This window comes from Rhinoderma darwinii, chromosome 5, assembly GCF_050947455.1.
Source record: "Rhinoderma darwinii isolate aRhiDar2 chromosome 5, aRhiDar2.hap1, whole genome shotgun sequence".
Classification (NCBI taxonomy): Eukaryota; Metazoa; Chordata; class Amphibia; order Anura; family Rhinodermatidae; genus Rhinoderma; species Rhinoderma darwinii.
In genome coordinates, this window is record NC_134691.1 from 282,555,966 (window position 1) to 282,573,162 (window position 17,197).

At 39.7% G+C, this 17,197-nt stretch overlaps 1 protein-coding gene across 2 annotated transcripts in view; it reads right to left on the reverse strand.

Annotated features, from left to right (window-relative positions):
• The window catches only part of KAT2B (lysine acetyltransferase 2B), a 123,330-nt gene that overhangs the window by 13,788 nt on the left and 92,345 nt on the right, over nt 1–17,197 (reverse strand). For both annotated transcript variants that reach the window (XM_075827212.1, XM_075827213.1), the window contains exons 11-14: nt 15,401–15,527; nt 10,547–10,657; nt 9,228–9,371; nt 721–835 (exon numbers count right to left, since the gene is read on the reverse strand). In XM_075827212.1, the coding sequence (XP_075683327.1) occupies nt 721–835; nt 9,228–9,371; nt 10,547–10,657; nt 15,401–15,527 (497 nt within the window). The remainder of the gene's footprint in view (nt 1–720; nt 836–9,227; nt 9,372–10,546; nt 10,658–15,400; nt 15,528–17,197) is intronic.

Genomic DNA, 17,197 nt, shown 5'->3' on the forward strand with positions numbered 1-17,197 from the left:
CTCTGTGTCATTGGCTGCTATGGGCATAAAAGGAGAGAAACTCATTTTGTGGCCCCCATGTTCCCCTGACCTCAACCCTATTGAGAACCTTTGGAGCATCCTCAAGCAAAATATCTATGAGGGTGGGAGGCAGTTCACATCAAAACAGAAGCTCTGGGAGGCTATTCTGACATCCTGCACAGATATTCAAGCAGAAACTGTCCAAATACTCACAAATTCAATGGATGCAAGAATTGTGAAGGTGATATCAAAGCAGGGGTCCTATGTTAACATGTAACTTGGCCTGTTAAGTTTTTTTTTATTGAAAGAGCTTTTGATTTCTGTAAATATGACCTCCTGATGCTGCAAATTCAACAAATTACCATTTTAGTTCTCTTTACAACCTTTAAAATGTTTTGATCTCTGTTGTGCATAATAATTTGAAACAGGGCATTTTGAGTTTTTTACTTCTAAAAAAAAAATCTGTTATCATTAGGAGATTTGTTCAATAAAATTTGCATTATACTCCAACGGTTGATGGCTTGAAGATTATACTGACTGTAATTTGTATCGACTATTTAGGAAAATCAGCGAAAAATAACATTTGCATAATAATTTGGAATGCGGTGTATTCAGTCTAATGAGAGGATTTTGAGTATGAGTAGCAGAGATTAGTGGAAGTTGTGCTTTTTATATGTCTAGTATGCAAACACATCACTGATAAAAGAAAGAAATACGTACGGATTCCGGGGATGCTTTCAATCGGTATTTGTCGCACTCCTTCTTTAAAGCACGACAAGCCGGGGTACACCTTCCTTATCTGCGCTTGTTTCCGTTCAATCATTTTTTTGATAATCTGTTGAACAATGTTTATTCCTGTTTATTCAAGAAGCATTCGTTTTCAACGGGTATGACAAACATTACAACTTTCTGTGTACAAACAGCAGAAAAGTGAAACGGAAAAATATCTGTTCTAAAAGACTATATGGCAGACAGAGGAACGAACTTTATAAATATTCCAACTAATGTTATTTATTTGTATGACTGCATTAAGTTAAAATATTCCATTGGGTGGCCTTCAATTGTACCTCACAGGCACAATAAAATTGTTGAAATGTAATATGATTATAATTTCCATAATAAAAGCCTGGGGACTACATGGTGACTTCAGATGAGCAATGCTCATGAGCCCCAGGAATGCACTGATTGTTCTGTCGCATAAAACGATCATGGTAGAAATCTATGTAAACCTAAATTAACTGTCACAGAACATTTACATAGACTTCTAATGGAGTCGTTTTGTGTTTTGTTAAAATCTAAATACTGTAGATCCAAAATTCTGTGCCGATGATTTTCTTAATATATCTTTATATGAAATTTTCTAATGTAGAGCTTCAATTTCACTCCACAGACATACTGTTAAAGGGGTTATCTGGGGACCAAAAAGTATTACCAGTGTACTCTATGAAGTATGCGAGTACACTTGCTAATATACATTCTGATCCACCGTTGTGTTGATTATAAGATTTTTACAGCGTTGGCGGAGGACTGTAAGTCTAGTGGCACAGTCCTATTTCATGATGACATGACTCGTCATCATGTGACCGTCCCCGCTGTACTCTATGTAATCGCTGTATTACTGCTATTGCTTATACATAGAGTACAGCGGGGCCGGTCACATGACGAAGAGTTGTGTCGTCATGTGGGAAGACTGTGCCACTAGACTACCAGTCCCCCGCCAGTGCTGTAAAAATCGATTAAAATCTTATAATCAGCGCGACGGGGGACCGGAATTTATGTTAGCAAGTGTACTCACATACTGCAGTGAGTACATTGCTAATACTTTTCGGTCCCTACATAACCCCTTTAAATTCTGACTTCATGCAGCCACTAGGAGGAGAAACTTACTGAAGCTTACTGAATACAGTTTAAAGGGGTATTCCGGTCCACTGAATAGGTGATAACTGTCAGATCGGTGGTGGTATTATCGTTGGGACCCCCACTGATCGCCAGAATGGGGGTACTGTGTTTCCCCCAGCAGAAAGACTGCTTGCAGGGAAGAGTTGAACGGAGCGGTGGCAAAGCATGTGCCATGCCGCTCTATTCAAAGTCTGTAACAGTGACAGAAACTGCCAAGCACAGCGAGATCGGTGGGGGTCTCCAGTGGATAGATGAAAACTGGTATAAATGCTTCAGAACCGGAATAACCCTTTGAATGTATAAACAGTATGAAGCAAGTGCCTAAAATCCCCCTAGTGGTGCTTGAAAACATGAAGAATTTTAATGTTTCACTCTTTGTCAATAATGTGGATTTGGAGCATTGTATCAGAAATATTATGAAATTAATCAGCAAAAAATGTTTACCCTAAAAACAAAATAATTTTAAAAGCTTTAAGTAAAAGGTTCCATAATTCAAATAGCAAAATGTAAAGATCACATTATACACCTCAAAGCAACTGGCTGACAAGATCACTGTTGGGTGGATTTAACCTTTAGAGAAGACCTCCAGCGGAAACACAAATTTCATCATAGCACCCCCCTCTGGACTTCTTTTATGTATATTGTACTCACTTCCCTGCAGTCCAGTCTCCCGTCTGCTTCTGATCAGACACCATCTTGTTTTTTAGATTACCCCTAATTTCTCTTCCTCTTTCCTATGATATAAATCCCCAAATGCCCTGTACAGCATCATATGAGCGGCTAGAGACAGTACCATCTCTGCCTGCTGGGAGGACAGTGTCATTATCCTAAATACGATAAGAGATTATAAGTGTAGAGTTACGGAACCTGAGCTGTGATCTTAAAACCGTCCATTAAATCCATTAAAACTGTGAGAAAGGAGCCTGTTTGATCATCAGCAGTAACTGTGATGGGAATTTGTGTCCCCCATGTGAAGAGCCTGTGGGGAACAGTCCATGTAATTTCATCATACAGGGAGTTCTAGTGCCTGTTTGAGTGACACAGGCTTATCCTCATAGAAAAAGTGTGTCACTGTTGCTATGCAAAGGCCTAAGTTTGATATATAGTGATAGAGGCAGCAAGAATAAAAATTTAGGCAGGACCTCCTAGGTAGCAGACGTGCCAACCTTGTGTTTGTACCTACTGAAATAGCATAATGGGGCAGATTTACCAATATCATCTAAATTTTACACAGTGTAAACTTAGACCAGGCAGTCAGAAAATGCCCCAAATTTATTAAAGTGGTGCATGTTGTATGATAAATTTGGCGAAACTTGCTAGACATTTTACTCTTTCTTAAACCACCTATTAGTTGACTTTGTTTACGCGCCAAACTTTTTAAGCATTTTTGGCACATGGTCTCACATTTTAAGCCACATCCCTTACTGTCTGACCACACTCTTTCCTGCTAAGACATGCCCCCTTCGCCGGGCATGGCTAAAAAGATGTCTTAAACAATTTGAGATAGAATTCTGGCAGATTTTGAGTAGTGAACCATGGTCTTCGATGTTAAGGGGCTAAAAATGTAATTCAGCAGTGAGCTACAATTCCTAAAACTTGCAAGCTGATTATCTACATTTGAAGACAATGAGACAGATATACAAATACTGTCTAAGTTTTAGACAGTGTAAACTTAGACAAGGCAGTCGGAAAGTGCGCCATATTTGTCAAAGTAGTGCATGTTGTATAAATTTGGCGAATTTTGCCAGATATGCTAGACACTTTCTCTTCCTTATACCTCCTATTAGTTGGCTTAGTTTATACCATTTTGTTGCGCCAACATTTTGGAGCATTTTTGGCGCACAATTTAAGGGAAGACTGTTGGAGTCAAGTTACAAGACTGACTTTGCTGCCAGAACTATTCTTACGTAACTACTGTAATAACATTGAATTATTATTTGATCGATGCAGGTATTCATCTATGAGTATTTCATTTACCAAGCGGAGATTTAATTAACATTTCCCAAGAGTTCAATGATTGGACCCATTAAGGTCTACAATTTTACGCTTAGCTGATTTATAATAACATCATGGAAGTTATCTCATTCAGTAACACATATATTGATTCTGCTGGTAGCTGGTGAAATGTCATTCATTGATGATAATAATAAGTGTGGTGCTATAAATATAATGTTTGACTTTCACCTAATGTTTTAGGGTATGTTCAGATGCTTCACAAAAAACGGCTAAAAATACGGAGCTGTTTTCAAGGGAAAACAGCTCCTGATTTTCAGCCGCTTTTTAAGCAACTAGCGTTTTTTGCGGCATTTGTGGAGTTGTTTTTCTATTGAGTCAATGAAAAATGGCTCGAAAAACAGCTCAAGAAGTGACATGCACTTATTTTTACAGGCGTTTTTTTTTACGCGCCCGTTTATAAAAGACGGCCTGTAGGAACGGAACACAGTTTTTCCTATTGAAACCAATGGGCAGATGTTTGTAGGCGTTCAGCTCCCGCATTTATAGCCATTTTTCGGGGCTATTTACGGCCCGAAAAAAGGCTGAAAATAGCCCGTGTGAACATAACCTTAGAATTATCAGCTAGGCTCGTAATGTTCAAAAGCTTCCTTTTTATATTATTTATTGTAGTAATGTTGTACTTAGTCTTCAGAATTAGATAATTTTATTAGAATAAGGCTTCGTTCCCATCTGCGTTGCGGTTCCGTTGATGGGTTACGTCAGACCTTACCATCAGGGGAACCCACGAACAGAAAACAAAACGGAAACCATAGCTTTCTGTTAGCATTACCATTTCAATGGTAACGCTTCCGTTGCTAATGGTTTCTGTTTGTCTCCGTTCCGTTAGGTTTCCGTTTTTTTGACGGAATCAATAGTGATCACGCTATTCTTAAATTCGTCTAAAATAGGCAAAATACCACAAAAAATTGTTTGCACCTCATACGAGAAGTAGCAAAAAAGGGGAGTGGTTAAAAATGTGCCAAAACTGCAACAAAAATTTGGGTCGGAATTCTGTTGCAAAATAGAGTGTCTAGCAGGTCAAGGAAGATGCGCCAAATTTATTTCATAGCGTGCACACCTGTGATAAATTTTTGTGCATCTTTGGACTGCCTAGTATAAGTTTACACTGTCTAAATCTTAGACTGCATTAGTAAATCTACTCACTGGGTATATCAGGATATAAGAACATGTCCTTTGTTTAAGTGTTAAGTGGAATATACATGCCTATTCCCTGGTAAAACCCTTTAAGGTCTATGTTCGGCGAAATCTATATCGATCTGTATTTTCATTGCTCAAACCAATCTAAAAAAGTTATTATGACTAAGATTACTTGTAATGCTAATGTTCATGTAGTCAGAAACTGACCTCACACGTTAAATGGAGCATTGAACTCATTTTCTGATTACATTTTACTAACATGGACATACACCGATCACCCATAACATTAAAAGCACCTGCCTATTGTGTACGTCCCCCTCAGCTCTGAGCCATCAAGGCATGGATTCCACAAGACCTCTGAAGGTTTCCTGTGGTATCTAATACCAAGACGTTAGCAGCAGATCCTTTAAAGTGTAACAGTTGTTTTAATTTTTTTCCCACGTCTGTCTGTGTCTCCTTCTAGAACCTCCCCCTCCCCTCTTTATAGACTTCCATGGGCAGCTGTAACCTGATCCTTCAGGGAGCTGTGTTCACGCAAATTCAGAGTAAGTGAATAGTTAGGCTCCTCTTCCCCTCCCTCTCATGCATTCTGATAACTGGAGAAAGAGGCAATGTCTTTAACCCCTTTTGGACACGGCCAATTTTGACAATTTTTTTAGATTTCCCTCTTTGCATCCCGACGCTCATAACTCTTATTTTTTGTACGACGTAGTTGTATGAGACTTTGTTTTTTGCGGGACGAGTTGTACTTTATGTAGGTACCATTTTTTGGTACAAATACATTATCGTTTAATTTCTATAAATTTTTATTTTGGCGAAATTGCAGAAAAAAAGCAGTTCCGCAGCGGTTTTAATATTTTTTTTACACCATACACCGATCATCATAAATAATGTTATACATTTGTTGTACAAGTTCTTACGGTCGGGGCGATACCAAATATGTCTATATTATTTCATGTTTTGGGACTTATATTTTAAAAAGTTTATTTATTATAAAAAAATGTGTGTGTATTTTTTTACTTTTTATTTATTTATTTATCATTAATTTTTTTTTACATTCATTTAACTTTTTTTTTTAATCCCATAAAGGGATTTATCATTTTGATTTTGATTTTGTAACTGTCATGTACTGGCATAGATCTATATGAAATATGCTCAGACAGCCCTGGGGTCCTTTAATGGACCCTGGGCTGTCTGGCCAAATGAGTTGTGGGCTTTGATCGCGTCACAGTTATCTTCTGTGACACGATCAATGTGCAGTCCCCTCTCCTTGAACGGCGCGATCAGCTTTCATCGCGGCGTTCAAAGGGTTACCGGCGGAGAGAAGATGTTTCTCTCCTCTCCGCTGTCAGAGCGGGGCCGTGGCTATGTATTAAAGCCGTTGCCCCGCTCTCGATCGCCCGCAGAGACGGCTGTCACACAGGACGAGAATGCTCGTCCTAATGCGCGAACTACCTGCCGCTCAGGACGAGCATTCTCGTCCTGTGTCGGCAACCAGTTAATAGGATACATTACAAAGTTTCTAAACAATCGTTACACTTTCGTCCTGTAAGTTGCAAAGTGGAGCAGTCATGAATCACACTGGTTGTACCAGCAAATCTAATAGATACTCGATTGAGATCGGAGAAATTTAGAGGCCAAATCAACACCTTGAACTCTGTTATGTTACTCAAACCATTCCTGAACATTTATTGCAATGTGGCAGGGCAAATTATTGTGCTGAAAAAGGTCACTGTCATTAGAGAATACCATTGCCATAAAGAAGTGAACTTGGTCTGCAACAATGTTTAAGTAGTAACATCCACATGAATTCCAGGACATAAGGTTTTCCAGCAGAACATTGCCCAGAGCAGCACACTGCCTCTGTCGGCTTATCTTCTTCCCATAGTGTATCCTGGTGCCATTTCCTCCCCAGGTAAGCGATGCACACGCACCTGGCCATCCACATGATGTAACAGAAAATTTGATTATCAGTCCAGACCACCTTCTTCTATTACTCCATGGTTCATTTGTGATGGTCACATGTCTACCGTAGGCGCTTTTGGCGGTAGACAGGGGCCAACATAGATACTATGACTGGTCTGTGGCTATGCAACCCCAAAAGCAGCAAGCTGTGATGGATTGTGGTGTTCTGACACTTTTCTATCATAGCCAGCGTTAACTTTTTCAATAATTAGTGTTACAGTAGCTCTTTTGTGGGATCGGACCAGACCTGCTAGCATTCGCTCCCCACGCACATCAGTGAGTCTTAAGCACCTATTATAGGGGTAGGAAACCTTTTTTGTATAGCGTGTAAAAATAAAACCAATGATGAAGTACTCTGCGTGCCATGCAAACATGAAACTCTTACTATGTATGTAACATAAACCAATTAATGAGCTCATTAAACTTACATTTCAGTGCGGCCCTTGTCCCTGACTTTCTTTGTAAAGATGATTCTTCAGGTTACTGAACACCAACAGAGGGGGTAGGTGCACATAGGAGAGACCATGACTACTGAACAGCAGCTAGGGGGAACTACACACACGAGAGACTGCGACTACTGAACACCAGCTTGGTGCGCTGCACACAGGAGAGAGCGCGACTACTGAACAACTGCTTGAGGGGGCATGTAGGAGAGACCGTCGCTACTGAACACCAGATTGGGGGGTGCCCATAGGAGAGACCACGGCTACTGAAGACCACCTTGGCGGGGGGTGCACATAGGAGACCATGCTACTAAACACTAGCTTGGGGGGGTGCACATAGGAGAGCTGCAAACTTTTGCTAACTTTTTCTTTTACAAAGCGGTTACTGACCTGATCACCAGGAGAGAGCAGCACTTCATTATGCACTTGTCGATGTTTACCACCGGGAGATAGAGAAGTGCTGCATTATGTGCTTGTCAAGTATTCAGAAGTGACAAACAAATGGCACCGCCAAGTGCATAATGAAGGGCTGCTCTCTCTTGCTGTGTTCAGTACGGTCAAGCACACAACGACTCTGGGCACCGGGAGAGGGATGTGTGCCAGCAAACCATGCCCCCAAGTGCTGACTGTGGCACCGGTGCCATAGGTTGCTGACCCCTGGCCTATGACCTAGTCATCGGTTTACCGGCTGTCCTTCCTTGGCCCAAGTAGGGTCTAATCACTGAAAACCGAAAACACCACACAAGACCTGAAGCTTTGGAGATGTTCTGACCCAGTCATCTAGACATCAGAATTTGGCCCTTGTCAGTCGCTCTGATCGTTAGGGTATGTTCACATGCTAAGCAAAACATGGCTGTAAAATACAGAGCTGTTTTCAAGGAAACAGCCTCTGATTTTCAGCATCAAGTGTTTTTTGCGGCCGTTTTTAGAGCCGCTTTTCTATTAACCCAATGAATAACAGCTCCAAAAAAGACTCAAGAAGTGACATGCACTTCTTTTTACGTGGCGTTTACGCGCTGGTTTTTCAATCGGCTGCGTAAAAAATGCCCCGTCGGAACGAAACAACATTTTTCCCATTGAAATCAATGGGCAGATGTTTGGAGGCGTTGTGAACATACCCTAACACTTTCCCATTTTCATGACGTTGACTTGCTGCCTAATATATCACATCCCTTATCAGGTTCCATTTTAACAAGGTAATCAATGTTAGCCACTTCACCTGTCAGTGGTTTTAATGCTATTGCTGATTGGTGTATACAATGTATGTATCCAGCTGACAGATCCCCATGTAAATGGGATCACAGAAATTTCTATAGTACTGCAAAGTGTTTCAGTTCTGTCATGATTTGTTTTTATTTTTTTACAGGATTCTAATATATATATATTTTTTTAATCATGAGTACAATGGGTGACTAATTGTGAACTTTTGTAAATTTGCCATCAGTTTCCATCATTTGCAGAGCAAAAACGCCTCAAGTGCCATAACTACTTTACTATGGGATGACCAGCACTAGATTAGTGTCTGTTGTAGCTTACTAAAGACAGCAAGCGTGAACATCAATGCTCCTCTTTTTTATTTTCGGTCACATAATAAACGGTCGGATGCTTGTATTTTGTGGAGTTAGTCCCTGATAATTATTCTGCTGTAGTATTTGTATGTTATCCAACCTCTTGTACATTTTTCAGTCCCCCCCCCCCCAAAGGATTAAATAAAGTAATCATGTCAAAATGAGCTAATATAACCAAACATGCCTACAAATACTATACCTCTTTCTGTTTCTTAATGATGACAGAGAATTCAGTGTATGGAATTCTGGGATTTAACTCACATCCCATTAAAGTGGCTCCTTCATAGTCCTTGATGTATCCAAGATACCTTGCTTTAGGTACTTTAATATCTTTAGAAAAGCCCTAAAATATAAAATAAAAGCATTAGGAATTAATTCCAATCATCAGCATTGCCTGTTTTATAAAATATTACTTAATACTACATTTTTTAAAAAAAGAAAAAGATAACGTCTTCTCTGATCTATGGAGCGTTTTATCTAAAATGTATCAATTAGTTAAAAATAAAAGTTTGTAACTTCTTTTCAAGTTCCCATGGTTTTAGATACCACACACATCTTTGATACTCTGAACGTTGCTCTAGTAAATCAAAAGAAACTAAAGAGGATTCATATAAAGACTTTGGTAGGATCCTCCCTTGGTCTCGTTTCTACACATACAATTTAAATAAATCTTTAATTTACAAAATAAGGATTACTGAGTTTCAAAGGGTACCTGGGAAAGTAGTGCTATTTGTAGGGACCTAACTGGACATCATGGGGTCCTATAGCAGGAATGAGAACCCCACCTTGATGACAGTAAACTGACCTATAGTAAGGCTAACAGCAGTATAACTTATTTTATTTAAGCAGCAATAGTAGTGCACATTAGTGCTAAATAGCTAAAGCTAAATGCCGCCGCAGAAAAAAAACGCCACAATTTTGGCCATTTTTTGGCACTGATTCCGACGCAGTTCCCGCGTGGGAGTGCAGCATTCCTATGCTATCAGTCATGCAAGTTGCATGACCAAGAAGCTCTGTTTTGATGTCCCCGACACTGCGGTCGCAAGGGCCACTCTTTGTTCTGAGTGACTCCTCTAGAGGTCCTCTGATTGGAAGCGACAACCGTCACTCAGAGCAGAGAGGAGCGGCTGGCAGCATTCAGTGCAGAGAGTCTGGAGAACTGAACATGAAGAGTCTGCCTCCGTAGCCCTTGCAATCAAACCGTAGATTTCTCGGTCATGCATGGCTGGCAACATAGGTTTCATTATGCTGCACTCACCACCCTGTATATAGCGCTCTCAGCAGTTTTGAGGACTCAAAACTGTTGACAGATTTCCTTTAAGTCCCCAGACCGAGATATTGAGAAAAGCAGCTGTATGATGTGTATTTGTTTACACATTAATATCCATATGGCACTGCCTATATCCATAAGAGGTCAATGTAAAAAACGTATACAATATAGTGCTGCAAATCAAGAAGTTGAAAACAGACTTCAATTGACATGGGTACATTTTTTTTATATTAAGAAATAAAAAATACCTGTTTCTTAAAATAGCCAATTGCGTATTCATCAGCATAGGTAAGGAAATTGAGTACATTATGCTTGATGTGATACTCCTTCAAATGATTCATTAAATGAGTCCCATAGCCCTATAAGATAAACACATAATAAGTTCAATATTGTAAAAAATGTACACAGTTCCATGCCCTGACAATAGCGGACAAGCTGATCGTATATTGATGCTGCATGCTAACACAATCATCTTTTCTCTATAGATGTGTAGTAATAAAACAACTGATCAAAAGTGTTTGGAAAATAAATAAGGCATTAAAAAAATGGCCAATGTTTAATGCTGGAAAATGTCAGTGCTCTTATCCCCGACTGAATGGCGGAATACTCGTCTAACCATTGGATTGAGCTGAGGGATCGGGGTGTGTATGACTTGCATGATCTGGTCTTAATATGTATTGGCATCATTCTATTTGACATTTACACTTTCCTTTGCATTGTATTATTTAGTACTTGTGCTACTGAGTATCTTGTCTGTACAACAAAATCCTGTTATGCATATAAAAAGACAAAACCTAAAATTCACAAAATGTAACTGAGAACTTCATATTTCATTCAGAGGTATGTACTTATCTGAAGGTTAGCAGTATAAATAAATAAAACAATATAACCCAATAAGTATAACACTTTAGGGGTAAGCATAGATTGGTCATTAAAGAGGCTCTGTCACCACATTATAAGTGTCCTGTCTCCTACATAAGGAGATGGGCGCTGTAATGTAGGTGACAGTAATGCTTTTTATTTAAAAAAACGATCTTTTTTCACAACGTTAGGAGCGATTTAGCTTTATGCTAATGAGCTTTCTTAATGCCCAAGTGGGCGTACTTTTACTTTCGACCAAGTGGGCGTTGTACAGAGGAGTGCACGACGCTGACCAATCGGCATCATGCACTCCTCTCCATTCATTTACACTGCACTAGCGATATAGTTATATCACTATGTGCAGCTACATACACAAACCCTAACATTACTACAGTGTCCTGATAATGAATACACATGACCATCCAGCCTGGACGTCATGTGTACTCAGAATCCTGACACTTCTGAATCTTTTTTGTGAGATTCCGGCAAGTGAAACCAAATCTCGCGAGATTACGGAGCTAAACGAGATTTGGTTCCACTTGCCGGAATCTCACAGAAAAGAGTCAGAAGTGTCAGGATTCTGAGTACACATGACGTCCAGGCTGGATGGTCTTGTGTATTCATTATCAGGACACTGTAGTAATGTTAGGGCTTGTGTATGAGGCTGCACATAGTGATATAACTATATCGCTAGTGCAGTGTAAATGAATGGAGAGGAGTGCATGATGCCGATTGGTCAGCATCATACACTCCTCTGTACAACGCCCACTTGGTCGAAAGTAAAAGTACGCCCACTTGGGCATTAAGAAAGGCCATTAGCATAAACCAAAATCGCTCCTAACGTTGTGAAAAAAGATCGTTTTTTTTAATAAAAAGCATTACTGTCACCTACATTACAGCGCCGATCTCCTTATGTAGAAAATAGGGCACTTATAATGTGGTGACAGAGTCTCTTTAACCCTTTCAGGACCAAGGGTCATCGATGCCTTAATGACCAGGCCTAAATTTAAAGTTTTGGCATACATTCTTTTAAACTGTCATAACTATTAAACTACTTTGGATAACGCAACAATTTATTTTTTTTGTTTTTTTTAGAACAAATCACACTTTAAAAAAATATATAGTTTTACTACATCTTCAACACATATTTTATATTACAAACAAACAATTGACCAAAAAAGTGGACATTTTTTTATTTTGGCTATATTTTTTTGCTTTTTAAGTTCACGCTAATAATTGATAAAAACACTTTTTTTTTTTATATATAACTGTTCACATATAATGAATTGCGATTTACTCGCCAATCCGCACTACAGATCACTCCTCAGAACAAATTAAAATAAATTGTGAAAAAAATTATTAAATGACACTAAATAGCTAATGTATGAATTAATTAATTAACTAACTAACAATTTGTTATCAAGCTAACTAACCTACTATTCCTGCCTGCCTATTCTAAAACTAAGGGGCGCAGGGAATACAAAGTCGGTTCTATATACTTTGTAAATGTGTGTGTGTGTATATATATATATTATATACACAATTGTATGTATGTCTTTTTCACTTTTCTTCTGTCTTCTCCCGATCCGTCTCCTTCTCTCTAAAACTCTGTGTCAGAGTGAAGGAGGTTGACAGGAGATGACCAGCACGAAAAGATTGTTTGTAAACAAACTTTTCAGAGATCACCATGATTGGTCATTATTGGGGTTAACCAGACTATTTTAAACCTTAATGACCAAGGTAATTTTTAAGTTTTTCCATCGTTGCATTCCAAGAGCCATAACTTTTTAATTTTCGCGTCGACATAGCTGTATAAGGTCTTGTTTTTTGCAGGACAAGTTGTATTTTTTAATAGCACCATTTTGAGGTACATATTATTTATAGATTAACTTTTATTACCTTTTTTTTGGGGGGGGGGATAGAAAAAAACCAGAAATTTTGCCACTCTTTTATACGTCCTAAATCTACGCCGTTTACCGTCTGGTATAAATAACACAATAACTTTATTCAGCGGGTTTTTAAGATTGCCACGATACTAAATTTGTATAGATTTTGTGTATGTTTTACTACTTTTACACAGTAAAAACGCTTTTTTTTTTTCAAAATTATTTGTTTTTGTGTCTCCATATTTGTAGAGTCATAACTTTTTTATTGTTCCGCCAATGCAGTTGTATGAGGGCTTTTTTTTTTGCGGGACAACTTGTAGTTTTCATTGGTACCATTTTGGAGTAGATGCAACTTTTTGATCACTTTTTATCTCTAAGTCAGGATTCACAGAAAACCGCAATTTTTCCAGCGTTCACCGTGCGGGTTAAATAACATAATAGTTTTATAGTCGGGTTCGTTACGGACGCGGCAATACTAAATATGTGTAACTTTTTTACTTTATTTTGTTTTTTTAATAGTAAAGCAGTTTGTAAGGGGAAAAAGTGGGTTTTTAATTTTTTTTTATTCACTTTATAAAACCTTTTTTTTACTTTTCTACTAGTCCTACTAGGGGACATTAATATGCGATTCTCCGATCGCTTTTATAATACACTGCAATACTTCTGTATTGCAGTGTATTACTGCCTGTCCGTTTAAACGGACAGGCATCTGCTAGGCCATGCCTCCGGCATGACCTAGCAGGCATTCACTACAGGCAGACCTGCCATCGGAGAGACACAGACACTTGGCAATCTTATCGCCGGGTGCCAGTGGGATGAGAGGGAGCTCCCTCCCTTTCTCCAAAATGACTCCGATGCAGCGCTCGCTATTGAGTGCCACATCTGAGGGGTTTAATGGGTGAGATCGATCTCACACGTTCGAGCAGGGATGCCCCCAGCCCTCAGCTACCTCTGGTAGCTGAGAGCAAGGAGATTTAACAGCTCCCTGCTCTGTTTATTCCGATGCCATGCCGCGAAAAGGCGTATGCATCAGAATAAAGCCCTTTAGTGGCTGCCGTGAAAAGGTGTATTGGTGGTCACTAACGGGTTAATCATGGTGACCACATGCTTACCAGCCGAACCAATTGGTGAGCAGGTTGCTGGGGACACGGACACAGCCGGCGTCCGAGCGCTTTTCACAGCAATATGCCGGCTGGAGCAGAGATCTGTAGATTCACGCCCAGGCTGCACGGGGCATATGCAAATAGGACGTGAATCTACAGATTGTCGGCATGAAAGGGTTAAGGGTTTGTCTTATCATATCCCCCTCTGAATACATGGCTGAATGAGCCAGACCTGCGGTGATCAGCTAAACGCAAAAGCCACTGTCTGTAACGGCGTTGTCTTCTTGCCTTTAACTTTTTCAGATCTTTCTGCAACATGACCACCATGAGATACCGGACGCGATGACACATGAAATCATGTTTTTGTGCAGTTTTCTGATGTGATAATAGTGCAGCTCCAATATATAGGAGGGAGATAAACGGGCAGTTGTTGCTTTTAGCCTTTCTTTTATTAGCATCTATAGTCAAGACCCTAAAGGGAATGTGTCATCAGAAAATGGCCAATTGTTTAAATTAAGTTTTTAAAATAAACATACTTTTGTAAGAATTTTTGGCGACTTTTTATTGTTTTATTTTCTATTTCATTATATTTAAAAAAGTTCCAAAAGGCAGAGAGGTAAAAACAAAAAATGGAGCTGGTCATTAAGGGGTTAACATCTTATTCCCCATTTAAAGACCAAAAAAAGAATGCCCATATTGTGAAATTCACTATTTTCCACTGCAATAAGGCATTTTTTCTGTTATACAGCTATTTGTTCAAAATCTTCCGAGGCACCATAACAGGTGTAGGGCATTTTACTATATGTAGGTCTGGTCGGGATCTGTGCTTAGCGCACAGCTCCAATACTACCTAGCGTTCTATTGTGAACGCGCTCGGCAGCTAATCCAATGATCTTTCCGTTTGCAGTGATTCCTCAGTGGCCGTTGTGGTTTTACACTGGAGGCTTGCACTGGGCGTGCGGACGTTTACATCATGCCTAGCAGGATGCAACTGTTCAACCTAGAAGCCCTCGTCTGTATAGGGTTTCCCCTAGACAACGAGCATATTTTGCACAACTAATATCTACATATACAGAAGAAGACACAAACATACAACAGGCAAAAGCCGAAGATCGCAAGTATTTAGGTAAGGAAGATATATTGAGAAAATACTTAGACTCATGAAACGAAATGATTCATACAAACTTTTTTAACTTTATAGGTATACACTATATTAAGTACAGTTCATAACATGAGGAGGACAGACTCCCACCTTTACTTGTTCATTTGATGTCACTGCACAGAAAACTATTTCGGTGAATCCTTGACTTGGAAACATTCGAAAGCAGATTCCCCCGATCACGCGGCCATCTTTGATTAAAGCAAGCGTTTTGTGTTTTCTGAGGGGATAAAAGTCACACTTTGCTACATTGGTTTACAAGCAAATGTGAACACAAGTAGATACATGCAAATGTCTTCTCATCTGACATACCCTGAAGCCCACCACAACCACCAGACATATTAATCCAAGAAAATCTTATATCAGTAGCTAGATATCCCAACAAATAGCAAATTGTGTCTACTTCTGTACACATTCTTAAGAGCCAATATAAAAAAAGAGGTTACAAAGTAGCCCCAGTTTCCCAAGAGAAAGCATGTCATGTCCATTTCACACTCCAGATACAGATAATCTCCCAGTTGAATGAGGATTCTTGAAACTTGACTGCTTTCTATAACTTGCATCATACGTTGTATAGTAAAACATAATAACGTCATGGATCTGACAACGCTCTGCTTAAACGGGTTGTCCCATGAAGTAAAACATAATTTTTCAATTGGAATATTTTAACAAAATAAATAAAAATGCTCCTGTGTCTAGATGATGGTGTTACATACCTGATATGGCACCTCCTGGTGTTTTTTAAAATCCCTCTCAGAGCATCCACCTAATGTGTTCAGAGCTGGTGGTTATGTCAGGGATCATTACCATGTATATTGTTTGCAAAAATATTATCCTTACATATATATGTATGTATATATGTATATTACACAAAGAGCTGGAATGTAACAAAATGGACCATGTATCAGGGGCACGCCTATGGAGACACCGCCCCTGGAATGCAAGAGGAGTGTACAGAAGAACTTAGAGCTGAGGAGCCAATGGGGCTTAAGCACGTCCCACATCTCTAGGGAGGGAACTTGTGTTTCTTTCTTTTGTTCAATAAAAAGTTCAGTTCACTTCCTACTTGTCTGAGGGAGGACGTGTACCAACTTGTCTGTCTGGTGTACTTTTTCCATGCATGCATGCTCTCAGTTTTCAATTTACAGAGGTGGTTATTCGGTGTGAAATAACAGGGAAAAGGAAGTTTTACCCTAAGGGTATGTGCACACGAGAACTGGCTTTTACGTCTGAAAAGACAGACTGTTTTCAGGAGAAAACAGCTGCCTCGTTTCAGACGTAAAAGCTCCTCCTCGCATTATGCGAGGCGTCTTTGACGGCTGAACATTTGAGCTGTTCTTCATTGAATTCAATGAAGAACGGCTCAAATTACGTTTCAAAGAAGTGTCCTGCACTTCTTTGACGAGGCAGTCATTTTACGCGTCGTCGTTTGACGGCTGTCAAACGACGACGCGTAAATGACAGGTCCTCGGCACAGTACGTCGGCAAACCCATTCAAATGAATGGGCAGTTGTTTGCCGACGTATTGGAGCCGTATTTTCAGGCGTAAATCGAGGCATAATACGCCTCATTTACGTCTGAAAATAGGTCGTGTGAACCCAGCCTAACAGTTATACATGCTCAGTCCTACCTCCAGGATCCTCATATTCATACAGCGGAGTGATTCCTGCTATTAAGCAGGCCAGCCAATAAGAATTGGCGCACTCAATGCGGCTCTTTCTCACCAGCACTGAACACATTAGGTGGAGGTTCTAAAAGGGAATCAAAAGAACACCAGGGGGCGCCATATCACATATGTAACGACCATATCTAGGAGCATTTTTGACAACCCCTTTAACCGGTTCCCGACCGCCGGCTGTATATGAACGTCCAGCGGTCTGGGTCCTTAAC